At 45.8% G+C, this 20,940-nt stretch overlaps 1 protein-coding gene across 1 annotated transcript in view; it reads right to left on the reverse strand.

The window, feature by feature from the left end:
- Positions 1-20,940, reverse strand: part of LOC140411046 (monocarboxylate transporter 10-like) — a 275,234-nt gene that overhangs the window by 18,613 nt on the left and 235,681 nt on the right. The window contains exon 5 of the mRNA XM_072500033.1: positions 7,102-7,330. Coding sequence (XP_072356134.1) covers positions 7,102-7,330 — 229 coding nt within the window. The remainder of the gene's footprint in view (positions 1-7,101; positions 7,331-20,940) is intronic.

A 20,940-nucleotide genomic window follows, 5' to 3' on the forward strand; every position in this document is an offset into this window, starting at 1 on the left:
GCGAATTCATGTCTTTGAATGGTCATGACTTAGCCACTGAAGGGCCACAGTAGAAGGGCAGGCGGGCTAGTTGGCATCTTGCCCACGCACCTGTAATATTTCACTTGCCTCCTTCGGAAAAGACGGCCATTGGGAAGTGATAAAATCCAGCCCACAAAAAATGTTTCAGTTCCATTCGCACTAATCTTGTATTTTTGCTCGACTTCATTTTTTGCTCCGAATTCCACTTTCACTGTGTCCCAGAGTTCGACCTCATATATAAATAATTATTGGTGCACACCTTAACTTTATCCAATGTGCGACATAAAAACAGCAGCCAGTTTTACAGCTCTCACAACTTCTATTTTTGCAATTGCCTTTCCAATGTACGCTTAGCACCTACATACAAATAAATCCCCAGGGCCTGATATTATACATCCCAGAGTGCTGAAGGAAGTGGTTCCAGAAATAGTAGATCCATTGGTGGTCATCTTCCAAGATGCTATAGACTCTGGAACAGTTCCTGCAGATTGGAGGGTGGCTAATGTAACCCCACTATTTAAAAAGGGAGGTAGAGAGTAAACAAAGAATTAAAGAACGGTATGCCTGACGTTGGTAGTGGGGAAAATCCTAGAATCCATTAACAAAGATTTTATGGCTGAGCACTTAGAAAATAGTGGCAGGGTCAGACAAAGTCAGCATGGATTTATTAATTATTTTTTTTTAAATTTAGAGTACCCAATTAATTTTCACCAATTAAGGGGCAATTTAGCGCGGCCAATCCACCTATCCTGCACATCTTCGGGTTGTGGTGGCGAAACCTACGAAAACACGGGGAGAATGTGTAAACTCCACATGATCAGTGATCCAGAGACGGGATCGACCTGGGACCTTGGCGTCATGAGTCAGCATGGATTTATGAAGGGGAAATCATGCTTGACAAATCTACTGGAATTCTTCGAGGATGTAACCAGTAGAGTTGACAGGGGGAGCCAGTCGATGTGGTGTATTTGGACTTTCAGAAGGCGTTTGACAAAGTCCCGCATAAGAGATTATTGTGCAAGATTAAAGATCGTGGGATTGGGGGAAATGTATTGAGGTGGATAGAAAACTGGTTGGCAGAGAGGAAACAAAGAGTAGGAATCAATGGGTCCTTTTCAAATTGGCAGGCAGTAACCAGTGGGGTACCACAGGGATCGGTGCTGGCACCCCAGCTATTCACAATATATATTAATGATTTGGATGAGGGAACAAAATATAACATCACAAAGTTTGCAGATGATACCAAGTTGGGTGGGAGGGTGAGCTGTGAGGAGGATGCAGAGATCCTTTAGTGTGATTTGGACAAGTTGAGTGAGTGGGCAAATGAATGGAAGATGCAGTATAATGGGGATAAATGCGAGGTCATCAACTTCGGTAGCAAAAACAATGTGGCAGACTATTAACTGAATGGCCGTAAATTAGGACAGGGGAATGTACACCAGTCACTGAAGGGAAGCAGGCAGGTACAGCAGGAGGTAAAGGAAGCAAATGGTCTGCTGGCCTTCACTGCGAGAGGATTCGAGTACAGGAGCAGGGATGTCTGCTGCAATTATACAGGAGCCTTGGTGAGGCCACATCTGGAATATTGTCTGCAGTTTTGGTCTCCTTATCTGAGGAAGGATGTTCTTGCTCTAGAAGGAGCACTGCGAACATTTACCAGACTGATTCCTGGGATTGCAGGACTCAAGTACGAGGTGAGATTGAAACAATTAGAATTGTATTTGCTGGAGTTCAGAAGACTGGGGTGGGGGTGATCTCATAGAAACCTATAAAATTCTAACAGGACTAGAGAGAGGTGATGCAAGAAGGATGTTCTCAAATGGCAGGTGTGTCATAACCAGGGGTCACAGTCTGAGGAAAGAAGGGTAGACCATTTAGGATGACCAAAAGACCCATCCGACTGATGATGCCAATAACCTGCATTTAACGTAGTATCATTAATGTTGGGCTTTTGTAAACCATCGCACCCACATTACAATCATATGAATTAGGAGCATGAGTAGGCCACCCGACCCCTTGAGCCTGCTCCGCCATTCAATAAGATGCTGGCTGGTCAGATTTTAACCTCAGCTCCACATTCCCGTCTACCCTTTCACCCCTTTCTTTATCAAGAATCTATCCAGCTCTGCCCTAAAGATATTCAAAGGCTCTGCGTCCACCCCTTTTTGAAGAAGAGAGTTCCAAAGACTCACAACCCTCAGAGAACAGAAATACTCCTCGGGCGGGATTCTCCAATACTGGGGCTATGTCCCCTCTCCAGCATCAAAACATGGGCGTTCACGCTGGACTTTCCTGAAGAAAGTCCAGAGTGATTCTCCTACCTGAAGGGGGCTAGCAGGGCCCCGGATGACTCCTCACAAGGATATGGTGCCCTGTACTTCCGATATGGGGCCCTACACCTCTGGTTGAGAGTCCGCGCATGCGCACGGTGGCGGCCTCCGAAAACAAAGGTGTGTCTCCCCCCCCGAGACCAGACCGCACGCGCCCGCGGCTCGGTGGCCCCCGATCGCTAGCCTGGCCGTCCCCGAGGCCCCCCCGCGGTGAAGGATCCCCCTGCCCCCCCACCAGGGCGGCCGCGGACTGACCCCACAGCCGCCTTCGGCTGTTCCCGACAGGCAAAACATGGTTAGAACCATGCCGTCTGGAACTCGGCCAGTTGTCCTCGGAGAATCGCCGCGGGGGCCCTCTGTCAATGGCCCCCTACCCGGGCCGCGTAGGCTGCGCGCACGCGATTCACGGCGATTCTCCGGGGACTGTAGAATCGTGGGAGCGGCATTGCGCCAGTTTTCAGCGTCAACACCCATTCTCCGTCCCTGTGCCGATCGCGATTTCGGCGATTCCGCCCCCCATCTCTGTCTTAAATGGACAGCCCCCTTATTTCTAAAAAGGTGACCCCAGTACTAGATTCTCCCATAAGAGGAAACATCCTTTCCACATCCACCCTGCCAATACCCCTCAGGATCTCAAAAGTTCCAGCAGGGTCCAGGTGAAGTTTCTCCCAGTGTTACAGCCCCCCCACTTTTCCCAGTACTGGTGTCAGTACCCCTCGAGCAGATATCCACTTCTCCCACACCTTATCCCTTTAAATCTTTCCATTTAATAAATTTACTTCGGTATTATTGACTGCATCTATCTGATCACACACACACACCCCAAACTACTTCAATGCTTCAGAGACCATTTTCACAGTAACTTCATTACAGTGTTAAAGTAAGCCTATTTATGGCACAAATAAAGATTATTAAGGACACACGACAACGCAGAATCGCCGAGCAGAAACTTATTGCCAAGTTCCGCACACATGAGTACAGCCTCAACTGGGACCTTGGATTCATACATAGATAGAAGATAGGAGCAGGAGGAGGCCTTTTGGCCCTTCGAGCCTGCTCCGCCATTCATCACGATCATGGCTGATCATCCAACTCAATAGCCTAATCCTGCTTTCGCCCCATAGCCTTTGATCCCATTCTCCCCAAGTGCTATATCCAGCCGCCTCTTGGATATTATCATGTCTCACTACATTCACCCCCCCCCCCCCCCCCCCACCACCATCTGGCCTGGGCTTGTGAAATCCTACCAACTGTCCTGCCTTGAGACAATTCACACCTCTTTAACCTGTGATTATCCCTCTCTCCAGTTGCTCTGTCTGGACCTGTAAAGACTTGATTACCTGCAAAGACTTGCATTCAAAGTATCGTCTTGCATCATTGACTTTGTCTGTATATGCCGTGTTTGTGTAACCTACCTCTTCACTCACCTGATGAAGGGGCTGTGTTCTGAAAGCCAGTGATTCCAAACAAACCTGTTGGTCTTTAACAAGCAGAAGAATAGCCAGGTAGCCAAGAACCAGGGGAAAGTAGCCAAGGCATGAGAGAGAGGGATAGATCGGGGGAGGGGGGATGGGGACAGCTAAACCTAAGAGAAAAGAAAGGCGAACCACAGGAGAATGGTAGGGGGGAGGGGGAGAAAGGGGGCAGAAGGGGGGGAGGAGGGGAAGAGTGAGGAGACAGGGAACAACAGAGGGGAACCAGTGAGGTGGGGGTGTAGGCAGCGGTATGACAGCCGGAAGGAGGGCACGGGAAACGATAACAAACTTGGCATCTACAGGAACAGAGAACAAGGAGAATCCGGGCGAAAGACGGGAGGAACGGCTGAAGCGGAGGTGAGCGCGAGACGACAACGGCAGCGAAACCCGGGAGAAGCAGATCCATTCTCGTATTCCCCTCTGTATTGGACATAGCCAATGTAATTGTTTCTCCGGCACCCAAATGTATATGTCCCTCCCCAGTTCCCTCCCCAGTTCCCCTCCCTCCCACAAACAGATGCCTACTTATGTGTTAAAAATAATATTGCCAATTGTACAGAGTTGCTGTTGTTGAGCTAGTGCAAAGTACCCTACCAGTTATTTTATTATTTTTTGTTTGTTTGTGTGTGCTCTTCTCTTCTATATATATATATATTTTATTCTGTCCACATAACGGTAAATATACTTTATTCAAAAACCCAATAAAAAAATGTTATTAAAAAAATAAACCTGTTGGACTTTAACCTGGTGTTGTAAGACTTCTTATTGTGCCCACCCCAGTCCAATGCCGGCATTCCCACATCAAAGATTATTATAACAGATCATCGGTGTCAGCATATGGTATCAGATTTCCTCACAGTCTCCCTTACTTAGCTGGTGTTATCGACTCCAGACTCTATTTCCTTCTGATTATGTGCTGCTGGTTGTGATTTATGGTCCCCACTTTAGATAACCGGTTTCCTCTTCCCACTCTCAGTGCTGTGCAATCAGTTTGTCCAGCAGTGCTATCACTGATGTTGTGTTTACACTGAAGTGTCAATACAACCTGCAGATTCAATTAAACCACCAAACAGGACACATTGAACACCAGGCACCAGAGTAGCAACGTATCCCTCACGCTGCTGCCTGCAGTTAGTTTAGTAAAGGACGAGCAATCCATTTTTCTGTGGTGAGAAAGGGAACGATGGGGCAACTGGAGGATCCCAAAGGTAACAAATCAAGTGACCGAGGGGGTAGCAAACGTAAATTGAATGAATAATTTATTTCCTGTGTTCATGGAGGATACAATGAATTTCCAGAGTAGATGAGGTATTGCCACTAAAATAACCCCCCAACCCCCCCCATCCCCAGCTGGGAGAATGGCACACCCCACCCAGTCAGGCAAGTACACCACAAGGGAAGCTAAATGATCTTGCTCTCTGGGCCAGGAAAGACACCACTTTGTTCAAATCTGGGCCATCAGATCCAGACTTCTGACTTGTTGAGGCTTTTTAATGTTTGGGGCTCGAGCCTCGCTTGCTTCCTGAAACCTGGGAGTTAAGATGGCCGTGGCGAGGGCGGCACGGTGGCGCAGTGGGTTAGCCCTGCTGCCTCGCGGCGCCGAGGTCCCAGGTTCGATCCCGGCTCTGGGTCACTGTCCGTGTGGAGTTTGCACATTCTCCCCGTGTCTGCGTGGGTTTCGCCCCCACAACCCAAAGATGTGCAGGCTCGGTGAATTGGCCACGCTAAAATTGTCCCTTAATTGGAAAAAATTAATTGTGTATTCTAAATTTACTTTTTAAAAAGATGGCCGTGGCGAGAGTGCCCAGCCCTATCTTAAACTTCCCACATGTCCACCTGTCATGGGACTTGGAGGAGGAAGGATTACAATCAATTCTTGGTGTCACCTTCGGTCCTGGCAGCCCCGGGCCGAGTCTGCGAAGAGTGTTCCGGCAGTTTGTAGATTCAGGCAGAATAAAACTTTTACCTCACGCCATCTCAGGTTCTTTTGCTGAGCGCTTTAAACCAACGTCATTGGGCCATCAGAATGTTTCTCCTCGTTAAGTCTACCTAAATCCCTTCATGATTTTAAATACCTCTCATCAACTCCCCTCTTAGCCTTTGCTGCTCTGAAGGTGAACAACCCAAGCTTCCCCCAGGTGAACCAATAATTGGAAGAGTCTTAAAACTTAAACAAGAGCTGCGAACAGTACAAGCCTATGAAGACCGAGTTGGCCAGGTGGAAATGGGAAAATAGGTTAAAAGATGAGATGGGAAGGGAAGCGACGGCAGATGTTTAAGGGGATATTTCATCAAGTGCAAAGATATATTCCATTGAGAGAGAAAGACTCCACAAGCAGGATGCACCAGTCATGGTTAACCCATAAGGTTAAGGGTGGTACCAATTGGAAAGGAAAGATGCACAATGCTGCAAAAGTAAGTGGCAGCACAGAAGATTGGGAAATTTTAGAAACCAGCAAAGGATAATGACAAGGAAAAATTGGAGCACAAGAAAAAAAGTAGCAAGAGGTATAGAACAGACAAGAAAGGCTTCTAATAGTATGCCAAAAGAAAAAGCGTAGCAAGTGTTAGGGTGAGACTAGGAATTATTAATGGAAAACAAGGAGATGGCTGAGACTTTGAACAAGTATTTTTTTCCTGTCTTCACAGTAATAGACACAGAAAACATCCCAAGAATTGTATAAAATCAACAGGAAAAAGGGAGGGAGGAACTGAAAAGAACCGCGATCACCAGAGAAAACGCATTGGTACACTGATGGGACAAAAGCCGACAAGACCTGGGATCTGATTACCTACATCCGAGGGTCTTAAAGGAAAGTGGTCACAGTGATGGTGAAAAAAATGGATGACAATCTTTAAAATTCCCAAGATTCTGAAAAGGTCCCAGCAGATTGAAAAGCCACAAATGTGGCACCACCATTCAAGATAACAAGCAGGGGACGATAGGGGATTGGTGTCAAATATTGTTTGAAAACAAACAAGAGCAGCTGGAGAAGAAGTGTTGCTAGTTTAACGGCACAATATACATGCAAGTTGCTGTTAATCTGCACAAACAGTCCCTAAATTGGTAAAGTGGAGTTTTTCCAATTTATTCTTCACCATTTGCATGGTCAGCAGCACAGGTCTAGGTCTCTGATGATGTCTTATCCATAATATGTTGATTCTTTCACTTTCAAATGTCAAAACTCAGATGGTTAAAGTTATTACGTAGTCACCAGTTTCCGTATTAGAAGCACAGTTTTAGTGACAGACAACTGGATAACAATGCACCATACCTGCGATAGGTGGACCGGCTGTCATTGGAATGGACATCAATCCGAGAAGGAATCCTATAGCCTGCGATACATTCTCCGAACCCACAAGCTCGAACGCGACGGGGGCCATGATCGAGATGAAGCATCCGTCAAATAAACCCATGAAAAGACAGACTGCAATGAGGCCTCCAAAGTCTTGGCAAAGTGGAATCATCATGGACATTAGCCCAATGACAACGAATGATGCCACCTAAAATGACAACAACAACAAAGAAATCCTCTTCACCTGCACCTGGTTATGTGAACAGTCGGAATGTTTAGCAGTATTATTCAGTAGCTTTCAGAATGTAGGCTACCTCCACTAAACTCAGTAATAAGATACACCAATTGTATTATAATTGGGGTATCGGTGTTGCATGTTTTCATTCACTACACTTCAGCAATGTGCAGTATTAACATTCCACTATTAGCTGATGCAGGGCCACTTTTGGAGTAGCTATTCCATAGTTCAAACAACTGGAGATCAGTGAATGAAGCTGTGGACATGCAAGTAAATATGTATGTGGGGAATTCCGCATTGCACATGCTTCAGATAACTGGAGGCAATGGAAACATTAATCGAGAGTGCAGGGAAATCTGGAGCCTCCGGTGACAGCACTACCTCTCCAGGTTCTGTTGCTAATCCATAAGGGAATCACGGGATATGGGGATAGGGCGGGAAAGTGGAGTCAAAGGTCAGTAATGATCTGATTTAATGGCACAACAGGCTGAAGGGAGTCATTATCGCCTATCCCTGCTCCAATCTCTTCTCCCTTATTACTGTCTCCTGAAGTCGTATTGGTGGCACAAGTTGTGATTAAATGCACCTGGTGCACAAATATATATCTTAGTGTGTGCCACTGATAAGGGACATCACAAGAATCTCTATTTGAAGGACTGGGAATAATGTAATGGGTTAATCTCACTCAAAGTAATTCCTCACCGCAAAACCGCTCATATCCTGGCACAAATTGGAAGCCTCAGTCACCAGCACAGGACTATCTGAAACTCAGTGGGGAGGCAGTGGGGAAATGGTATCGTCACTGGACGGAACTCCGGTTCAATTCTTGCCGTGGCAGATGGTGGCATTTAAATTAAATTTAAATGTGGCGACTAGGGGCTTTTCACAGTAACTTCATTTGAAGCCTACTTGTGACAATAAGCGATTTTCATTTCCAAATTCAATAAAACTTCAGGATTGCCATGGAAACAACATCTGGTTCACTGATGTTCTTCAGGGAAGGAAATCCTCCGTCCTTACCGCACCTGGTCTGGTCTACATGTGACCCCCAGACCCACAGCAGTGTGGTTGACTCAATATGCCCAAGCGGCAATAAATGCTGGTGCAGCACTGCTAACATCCCATGTAGGGATTTTGAACAAGCATGCGGCCCTGGCGGCTGGTCAGAACTCTTGTTCAAGTATCGGATTACTGAGTCTGCACAAGAGGGCAGACTTGGTTCCAATATTCCTTCAGCAGCTGTCATCACACACACAAAACAATTACCCCTTACCCAAACAAAGCAATTACCCCTTACCCATACACACAAAGCAATTACCCTTTACGCAAACAAAGCAATTACCCCTTACCCAAACACACAAAGCAATTACCCTTTACCCAAACACACAAAGCAATTACCCTTTACCCAAACACACAAAGCAATTACCCTTTGCCCAAACAAAGCAATTACCCTTTACCCAAACACACAAAGCAATTACCCTTTACCCAAACAAAGCAATTACCCTTTACCCAAACACACAAAGCAATCACCCCTTACCCAAACACACAAAGCAATTACCCTTTACCCAAACAAAGCAATTACCCTTTACCCAAACACACAAAGCAATTACCCCCTTACCCAAACAAAGCAATTACCTTTTACCCAAACACACAAAGCAATTACCTCCTTACCCAAACACACAAAGCAATTACCCTTTATCCATACACACAAAGAAATTACCCCCTTACCCAGACACACAAAGCAATTACCCACTTACCCAACCACACAAAGCAATTACCCCTTACCCAGACACACAAAGCAATTACCCCCTTACCCAGACACACAAAGAAATTACCCCTTTACCCATACACACAAAGCAATTACCCTTTACCCAAACACACAAAGCAATTACCCCCTTGCCCAAACACACAAAGCAATTACCCCCTTACCCAAACACACAAAGCAATTACCCCCTTGCCCAAACACACAAAGCAATTACCCCTTACCCAGACACACAAAGCAATTACCCCCTTACCCAAACACACAAAGCAATTACCCCTTACCCAAACACACAAAGCAATTACCCCTTACCCAAACACACAAAGCAATTACCCCCTTACCCAAACACAAAGCAATTACCCCCTTACCCAGACACACAAAGCAATCACCCCTTACCCAAACACACAAAGCAAATACCCCTTACTCAAACACACAAAGCAATTACCCCTTACCCAGACACACAAAGCAATTACCCCCTTACCCAAACACAAAGCAATTACCCCCTTACCCAGACACACAAAGCAATCACCCCTTACCCAAACACACAAAGCAATTACCCCCTTACCCATACACACAAAGCAATTACCCTTTACCCAAACAAAGCAATTACCCTTTACCCAAACACACAAAGCAATTACCCCCTTACCCAGACACACAAAGCAATTAACCTTAACCCAAACACACAAAGCAATTACCCCTTACCCAAACACACAAAGCAATTACCCCCTTACCCAGACACACAAACCAATTACCCTTTACCCAAACACACATAGCAATTACCCCCTTACCCAAACACACAAAGCAATCACCCCTTACCCAGACACACAAAGCAATTAACCCCTAACCCAGACACACAAAGCAATCACCCCTTTACCCAAACACACAAAGCAATTACCCCCTTACCCAGACACACAATGCAATCACCCCCTTACCCATACACACAAAGCAATTACCCCCTTACCCATACACAAAGCAAATGACCCCTTACCCAAACACACAAAGCAATCACCCCCTTACCCAAACACAAAGCAATTACCCCCTTACCCAGACACACAAAGCAATCACCCCTCACCCAAACACACAAAGCAATTACCCCCTTACCCAGACACACAAACCAATTACCCCTTACCCAGGCACACAAAGCAATCACCCCTTACCCAAACACACAAAGCAATTACCCCCTTACCCAGACACACAAAGCAATTACCCCCTTACCCAGACACACAAAGCAATCACCCCTTACCCATACACACAAAGCAATTACCCCTTACCCAAACACACAAAGCAATTAGCCCCTTAGCCAAACACAAAGCAATTACCCCCTTACCCAAACACACAAAGCAATTACCCCCTTACCCAGACACACAAAGTAATCATCCCTTACCCAAACACACAAAGCAATTACCCCTTACCCAAACACACAAAGCAAATACCCCTTACCCAAACACACAAAGCAAATTACCCCTTACCCAGACACTCAAAGCAATTACCCCTTACCCAGACACACAAAGCAATTACTCCCTTACCCAAACACACAAAGCAATTACCCCTTACCCAGACACTCAAAGCAATTACCCCCTTACCCAAACACAAAGCAATTACCCCCTTACCCAAACACACAAAGCAATTACCCCCTTACCCAAACACAAAGCAATTACCCCCTTACCCAGACACACAAAGCAATCACCCCTTACCCATACACACAAAGCAATTACCCCTTACCCAAACACACAAAGCAATCACCCCCTTACCCAAACACAAAACAATTACCCCTTACCCAAACACAAAGCAATTACCCCCTTACCCAGACACACAAAGCAATCACCCCCTTACCCAAACACAAAAAGCAATTACCCCCTTACCCAAACACACAAAGCAATTACCCCCTTACCCAGACACACAAAGCAATCACCCCCTTACCCAAACACAAAAAGCAATTACCCCCTTACCCAAACACACAAAGCAATTACCCCCTTACCCAGACACACAAAGCAAATTACCCCTTACCCAGACACACAAAGCAATTACCCCTTACCCAGGCACACAAAGCAATTACCCCCTTACCCAAACACAAAGCAATTACCCCCTTACCCAGACACACAAAGCAATTACCCCCTTACCCAGACACACAAAGCAAATGACCCCTTACCCAAACACACAAAGCAATCACCCCCTTACCCAAACACAAAGCAATTACCCCCTTACCCAGACAGACAAAGCAATCACCCCTCACCCAAACACACAAAGCAATTACCCCTTACCCAGACACTCAAAGCAATTACCCCCTTACCCAAACACAAAGCAATTACCCCCTTACCCAAACACACAAAGCAATTACCCCCTTACCCAAACACAAAGCAATTACCCCCTTACCCAGACACACAAAGCAATCACCCCTTACCCATACACACAAAGCAATTACCCCTTACCCAAACACACAAAGCAATCACCCCCTTACCCAAACACAAAACAATTACCCCTTACCCAAACACAAAGCAATTACCCCCTTACCCAGACACACAAAGCAATCACCCCCTTACCCAAACACAAAAAGCAATTACCCCCTTACCCAAACACACAAAGCAATTACCCCCTTACCCAGACACACAAAGCAATCACCCCCTTACCCAAACACAAAAAGCAATTACCCCCTTACCCAAACACACAAAGCAATTACCCCCTTACCCAGACACACAAAGCAAATTACCCCTTACCCAGACACACAAAGCAATTACCCCTTACCCAGGCACACAAAGCAATTACCCCCTTACCCAAACACAAAGCAATTACCCCCTTACCCAGACACACAAAGCAATTACCCCCTTACCCAGACACACAAAGCAAATGACCCCTTACCCAAACACACAAAGCAATCACCCCCTTACCCAAACACAAAGCAATTACCCCCTTACCCAGACAGACAAAGCAATCACCCCTCACCCAAACACACAAAGCAATTACCCCCTTACCCAGACACACAAACCAATTACCCCTTACCCAGACACACAAAGCAATCACCCCTTACCCAAACACACAAAGCAATTACCCCCTTACCCAGACACACAAAGCAATTACCCCTTACCCAAACACACAAAGCAATTAGCCCCTTAGCCAAACACAAACCAATTACCCCCTTACCCAAACACAGAAAGCAATTACCCCCTTACCCAGACACACAAAGCAATCATCCCTTACCCAAACACACAAAGCAATTACCCCTTACCCAAACACACAAAGCAAATACCCCTTACCCAAACACACAAAGCAAATTACCCCTTACCCAGACACTCAAAGCAATTACCCCTTACCCAGACACACAAAGCAATTACCCCCTTACCCAAACACAAAGCAATTACCCCCTTACCCAGACACACAAAGCAATCACCCCTTACCCATACACACAAAGCAAATGACCCCTTACCCAAACACACAAAGCAATCACCCCCTTACCCAAACACAAAACAATTACCCCTTACCCAAACACAAAGCAATTACCCCCTTACCCAGACACACAAAGCAATCACCCCCTTAAACAAACACACAAAGCAATTACCCCCTTACCCAAACACACAAAGCAATTAGCCCCTTACCCAGACACACAAAGCAAATTACCCCTTACCCAGACACACAAAGCAATTACCCCTTACCCAGGCACACAAAGCAATTACCCCCTTACCCAAACACAAAGCAATTACCCCCTTACCCAGACACACAAAGCAAATTACCCCTTACCCAGACACACAAAGCAATTACCCCTTACCCAGGCACACAAAGCAATTACCCCCTTACCCAAACACAAAGCAATTACCCCCTTACCCAGACACACAAAGCAATTACCCCCTTACCCAGACACACAAAGCAAATGACCCCTTACCCAAACACACAAAGCAATCACCCCCTTACCCAAACACAAAGCAATTACCCCCTTACCCAGACACACAAAGCAATCACCCCTCACCCAAACACACAAAGCAATTACCCCCTTACCCAGACACACAAACCAATTACCCCTTACCCAGACACACAAAGCAATCACCCCTTACCCAAACACACAAAGCAATTACCCCCTTACCCAGACACACAAAGCAATTACCCCTTACCCAAACACACAAAGCAATTAGCCCCTTAGCCAAACACAAAGCAATTACCCCCTTACCCAAACACAGAAAGCAATTACCCCCTTACCCAGACACACAAAGCAATCATCCCTTACCAAAACACACAAAGCAATTACCCCTTACCCAAACACACAAAGCAAATACCCCTTACCCAAACACACAAAGCAAATTACCCCTTACCCAGACACTCAAAGCAATTACCCCTTACCCAGACACACAAAGCAATTACCCCTTACCCAAACACAAAGCAATTACCCCCTTACCCACACACACAAAGCAATTACCCCCTTACCCAGACACACAAAGCAATTACCCCCTTACCCAGACACACAAAGCAATCACCCCTTACCCAAACACACAAAGCAATTACCCCCTTACCCAAACACACAAAGCAAATGACCCCTTACCCAAACACACAAAGCAATCACCCCCTTACCCAAACACAAAACAATTACCCCTTACCCAAACACACAAAGCAATCACCCCCTTACCCAAACACACAAAGCAATTACCCCCTTACCCAGACACACAAAGCAATCATCCCCTTACCCAGACACACAAAGCAAATGACCCCTTACCCAAACACACAAAGCAATCACCCCCTTACCCAAACACACAAAGCAATCACCCCTTACCCAAACACACAAAGCAATTACCCCCTTACCCATACACACAAAGCAATTACCCCTTACCCAAACACACAAAGCAAATACCCCCTTACCCAGACACACAAAGCAATTACCCCTTACCCAAACACAAAGCAATTACCCCCTTACCCAGACACACAAAGCAATTACCCCCTTACCCAGACACACAAAGCAATTACCCCCTTACCCAAACACACAAAGCAATTACCCCCTCACCCAAACACACAAAGCAATTACCCCCTCACCCATACACACAAAGCAAACACCCCTTACCCAAACACACAAAGAAATTACCCCTTACCCATACACACAAAGCAATTACCCCTTACCCAAACACACAAAGCAATTACCCCTTACCCAGACACACAAAGCAATTACCCCTTACCCATACACACAAAGCCATTACCCCCTTACCCAAACACACAAAGCAATTACCCCCTTACCCAGACACACAAAGCAATCACCCCTTACCCAGACACACAAAGCAATTACCCCCTTACCCAGACAAACAAAGCAATTACCCCCTTACCTAAACACAAAGCAATTACCCCCTTACCCAGACACACAAAGCAATCACCCCTTACCCAAACACACAAAGCAATTACCCCCTTATCCATACACAAAACAATTACCCCCTTACCCAGATGCACAAAGCTATCACCCCGTACCCAAACACACAAAGCAATTACCCCCTTACCCAAACACAAAGCAATTACCCCCTTACCCAGACACACAAAGCAATTACCCCCTTACCCAAACAAACAAAGCAATTACCCCTTACCCAAACACACAAAGCAATTACCCCCTTACCCAAACACACAAAGCAAATACCCCGTTAACCAGACACACAAATCAATTACCCCCTTACCCAAACACACAAAGCAATTACCCCCTTACCCAGACACAGAAAGCAATTACCCCGTTACCCAGACACACAAAGCAATCACCCCTTACCCATACACACAAAGCAATTACCCCTTACCCATACACACAAAGCAATTACCCCTTACCCAAACACACAAAGCAATTAACCCGTTACCCAAACACACAAAGCAATTACCCCCTTACCCAGACACACAAAGCAATCACCCCTTACCCAGACACACAAAGCAATTACCCCCTTACCCAGACACACAAAGCAATTACCCCCTTACCCAAACACAAAGCAATTACCCCCTTACCCAGACACACAAAGCAATTACCCCCTTACCCAAACACACAAAGCAATTACCCCTTTACCCAAACACACAAAGCAATTACCCCCTTACCCAGACACACAAAGCAATCACCCCTTACCCAAACACACAAAGCAATTACCCCTTACCCATACACACAAAGCAATTAACCCTTACCCAAACACACAAAGCAATTACCCTCTTACCCAGACACACAAAGCAATCACCCCTTACCCAAACACACGAAGCAATTACCCCCTTACCCATACACAAAACAATTACCCCCTTACCCAGATACACAAAGCTATCACCCCTTACCCAAACACACAAAGCAATTACCCCCTCACCCATACACACAAAGCAATTACCCCTTACCCAAACACACAAAGCAATTACCCCCTTACCCAAACAGAAAACAATTACCCCCTTACCCAAACACACAAAGCAATTACCCCTTACCCAAACACACAAAGCAATTACCCCCTTACCCAAACACACAATGCAATTACCCCCTTACCCAATCACACAAAGCAATTACCCCCTTACCCAGACACACAAAGCAATTACCCCCTTACCCAAACACACAAAGACAATACCCCCTTACCCAGACACACAAAGCAATTACCCCCTTACCCAAACACAAAGCAATTACCCCCTTACCCAGACACACAAAGCAATCACCCCTTACCCAAAGACACAAAGCAATTACCCCCTTACCCATACACAAAACAATTACCCCCTTACCCAGATGCACAAAGCTATCACCCCTTACCCAAACACACAAAGCAATTACCCCCTTACCCAAACACAAAGCAATTACCCCCTTACACAGACACACAAAGCAATTACCCCCTTACCCAAACACACAAAGCAATTACCCCTTACCCAAACACACAAAGCAATTACCCCCTTACCCAAACACACAAAGCAAATACCCCGTTACCCAGACACACAAAGCAATTACCCCCTTACCCAAACACACAAAGCAATTACCCCCTTACCCAGACACATAAAGCAATTACCCCGTTACCCAAACACACAAAGCAAATACCCCGTTACCCAGACACACAAAGCAATTACCCCCTTACCCAAACACACAAAGCAATTACCCCCTTACCCAGACACATAAAGCAATTACCCCGTTACCCAGACACACAAAGCTATCACCCCTTACCCAAACACACAAAGCAATTACCCCTTACCGATACACACAAAGCAATTACCCCTTACCCAAACACACAAAGAAATTACCCCCTTACCCAAACACACAAAGCAATTACCCCCTTACCCAGACACACAAAGCAATCACCCCTTACCCAGACACACAAAGCAATTACCCCCTTACCCAGACACACAAAGCAATTACCTCCTTACCCAAACACACAAAGCAAATACCCCCTTACCCAGACACACAAAGCAATTACCCCTTGCCCAAACACAAAGCAATTACCCCCTTACCCAGACACACAAAGCAATTACCCCCTTACCCAGACACACAAAGCAATTACCCCCTTACCCAAACACACAAAGCAATTACCCCTTTACCCAAACACACAAGCAATTACCCCCTTACCCAGACACACAAAGCAATCACCCCTTACCCAAACACACAAAGCAATTACCCCTTACCCATACACACAAAGCAATTACCCCTTACCCAAACACACAAAGCAATTACCCCCTTACCCAGACACACAAAGCAATCACCCCTTACCCAAACACACGAAGCAATTACACCCTTACCCATACACAAAACAATTACCCCCTTACCCAGTTACACAAAGCTATCACCCCTTACCCAAACACACAAAGCAATTACCCCCTTACCCATACACACAAAGCAATTACCCCTTACCCAAACACACAAAGCAATTACCCCCTTACCCAAACACAAAACAATTACCCCCTTACCCAAACACACAAAGCAATTACCCCCTTACCCAATCACACAAAGCAATTACCCTCTTACCCAGACACACAAAGCAATTACCCCCTTACCCAAACACACAAAGCAAATACCCCCTTACATAGACACACAAAGCAATTACCCCCTTACCCGAACACAAAGCAATTACCCCCTTACCCAGACACACAAAGCAATCACCCCTTACCCAAACACACAAAGCAATTACCCCCTTACCCATACACAAAACAATTACCCCCTTACCCAGATGCACAAAGCTATCACCCCTTACCCAAACACACAAAGCAATTACCCCCTTACCCAAACACAAAGCAATTACCCCCTTACCCAGACACACAAAGCAATTACCCCCTTACCCAAACACACAAAGCAATTACCCCTTACGCAAACACACAAAGCAATTACCCCTTACCCATACACACAAAGCAATTACCCCCTTACTCATACACAAAACAATTACCCCCTTACCCAGATACACAAAGCTATCACCCCTTACCCAAACACACAAAGCAATTACCCCCTTACCCATACACACAAAGCAATTACCCCTTACCCAAACACACAAAGCAATTACCCCTTACCCAAACACAAAACAATTACCCCCTTACCCAAACACACAAAGCTATCACCCCTTACCCAATCACACAAAGCAATTACCCCCTTACCCAGACACACAAAGCAATTACCCCCTTACCCAAACACAAAGCAAATACCCCCTTACCCAGACACACAAAGCAATTACCCCTTACCCAAACACAAAACAATTACCCCTTACCCAAACACACAAAGCAATCACCCCCTTACCCAAACACACAAAGCAATTACCCCCTTACCCAGACACACAAAGCAATCATCCCCTTACCCAGACACACAAAGCAAATGACCCCTTACCCAAACACACAAAGCAATCACCCCCTTACCCAAACACACAAAGCAATCACCCCTTACCCAAACACACAAAGCAATTACCCCCTTACCCATACACACAAAGCAATTACCCCTTACCCAAACACACAAAGCAAATACCCCCTTACCCAGACACACAAAGCAATTACCCCTTACCCAAACACAAAGCAATTACCCCCTTACCCAGACACACAAAGCAATTACCCCCTTACCCAGACACACAAAGCAATTACCCCCTTACCCAAACACACAAAGCAATTACCCCCTCACCCAAACACACAAAGCAATTACCCCCTCACCCATACACACAAAGCAAACACCCCTTACCCAAACACACAAAGAAATTACCCCTTACCCATACACACAAAGCAATTACCCCTTACCCAAACACACAAAGCAATTACCCCTTACCCAGACACACAAAGCAATTACCCCTTACCCATACACACAAAGCCATTACCCCCTTACCCAAACACACAAAGCAATTACCCCCTTACCCAGACACACAAAGCAATCACCCCTTACCCAGACACACAAAGCAATTACCCCCTTACCCAGACAAACAAAGCAATTACCCCCTTACCTAAACACAAAGCAATTACCCCCTTACCCAGACACACAAAGCAATCACCCCTTACCCAAACACACAAAGCAATTACCCCCTTACCCATACACAAAACAATTACCCCCTTACCCAGATGCACAAAGCTATCACCCCGTACCCAAACACACAAAGCAATTACCCCCTTACCCAAACACAAAGCAATTACCCCCTTACCCAGACACACAAAGCAATTACCCCCTTACCCAAACAAACAAAGCAATTACCCCTTACCCAAACACACAAAGCAATTACCCCCTTACCCAAACACACAAAGCAAATACCCCGTTAACCAGACACACAAATCAATTACCCCCTTACCCAAACACACAAAGCAATTACCCCCTTACCCAGACACAGAAAGCAATTACCCCGTTACCCAGACACACAAAGCAATCACCCCTTACCCATACACACAAAGCAATTACCCCTTACCCATACACACAAAGCAATTACCCCTTACCCAAACACACAAAGCAATTAACCCGTTACCCAAACACACAAAGCAATTACCCCCTTACCCAGACACACAAAGCAATCACCCCTTACCCAGACACACAAAGCAATTACCCCCTTACCCAGACACACAAAGCAATTACCCCCTTACCCAAACACAAAGCAATTACCCCCTTACCCAGACACACAAAGCAATTACCCCCTTACCCAAACACACAAAGCAATTACCCCTTTACCCAAACACACAAAGCAATTACCCCCTTACCCAGACACACAAAGCAATCACCCCTTACCCAAACACACAAAGCAATTACCCCTTACCCATACACACAAAGCAATTAACCCTTACCCAAACACACAAAGCAATTACCCTCTTACCCAGACACACAAAGCAATCACCCCTTACCCAAACACACGAAGCAATTACCCCCTTACCCATACACAAAACAATTACCCCCTTACCCAGATACACAAAGCTATCACCCCTTACCCAAACACACAAAGCAATTACCCCCTCACCCATACACACAAAGCAATTACCCCTTACCCAAACACACAAAGCAATTACCCCCTTACCCAAACAGAAAACAATTACCCCCTTACCCAAACACACAAAGCAATTACCCCTTACCCAAACACACAAAGCAATTACCCCCTTACCCAAACACACAATGCAATTACCCCCTTACCCAATCACACAAAGCAATTACCCCCTTACCCAGACACACAAAGCAATTACCCCCTTACCCAAACACACTAAGACAATACCCCCTTACCCAGACACACAAAGCAATTACCCCCTTACCCAAACACAAAGCAATTACCCCCTTACCCAGACACACAAAGCAATCACCCCTTACCCAAACACACAAAGCAATTACCCCCTTACCCATACACAAAACAATTACCCCCTTACCCAGATGCACAAAGCTATCACCCCTTACCCAAACACACAAAGCAATTACCCCCTTACCCAAACACAAAGCAATTACCCCCTTACCCAGACACACAAAGCAATTACCCCCTTACCCAAACACACAAAGCAATTACCCCTTACCCAAACACACAAAGCAATTACCCCCTTACCCAAACACACAAAGCAAATACCCCGTTACCCAGACACACAAAGCAATTACCCCCTTACCCAAACACACAAAGCAATTACCCCCTTACCCAGACACATAAAGCAATTACCCCGTTACCCAAACACACAAAGCAAATACCCCGTTACCCAGACACACAAAGCAATTACCCCCTTACCCAAACACACAAAGCAATTACCCCCTTACCCAGACACATAAAGCAATTACCCCGTTACCCAGACACACAAAGCTATCACCCCTTACCCAAACACACAAAGCAATTACCCCTTACCGATACACACAAAGCAATTACCCCTTACCCAAACACACAAAGAAATTACCCCCTTACCCAAACACACAAAGCAATTACCCCCTTACCCAGACACACAAAGCAATCACCCCTTACCCAGACACACAAAGCAATTACCCCCTTACCCAGACACACAAAGCAATTACCTCCTTACCCAAACACACAAAGCAAATACCCCCTTACCCAGACACACAAAGCAATTACCCCTTGCCCAAACACAAAGCAATTACCCCCTTACCCAGACACACAAAGCAATTACCCCCTTACCCAGACACACAAAGCAATTACCCCCTTACCCAAACACACAAAGCAATTACCCCTTTACCCAAACACACAAGCAATTACCCCCTTACCCAGACACACAAAGCAATCACCCCTTACCCAAACACACAAAGCAATTACCCCTTACCCATACACACAAAGCAATTACCCCTTACCCAAACACACAAAGCAATTACCCCCTTACCCAGACACACAAAGCAATCACCCCTTACCCAAACACACGAAGCAATTACCCCCTTACCCATACACAAAACAATTACCCCCTTACCCAGATACACAAAGCTATCACCCCTTACCCAAACACACAAAGCAATTACCCC

The sequence above is a fragment of the Scyliorhinus torazame genome, chromosome 4 (assembly GCF_047496885.1).
Source record: "Scyliorhinus torazame isolate Kashiwa2021f chromosome 4, sScyTor2.1, whole genome shotgun sequence".
NCBI lineage: Eukaryota > Metazoa > Chordata > Chondrichthyes > Carcharhiniformes > Scyliorhinidae > Scyliorhinus > Scyliorhinus torazame.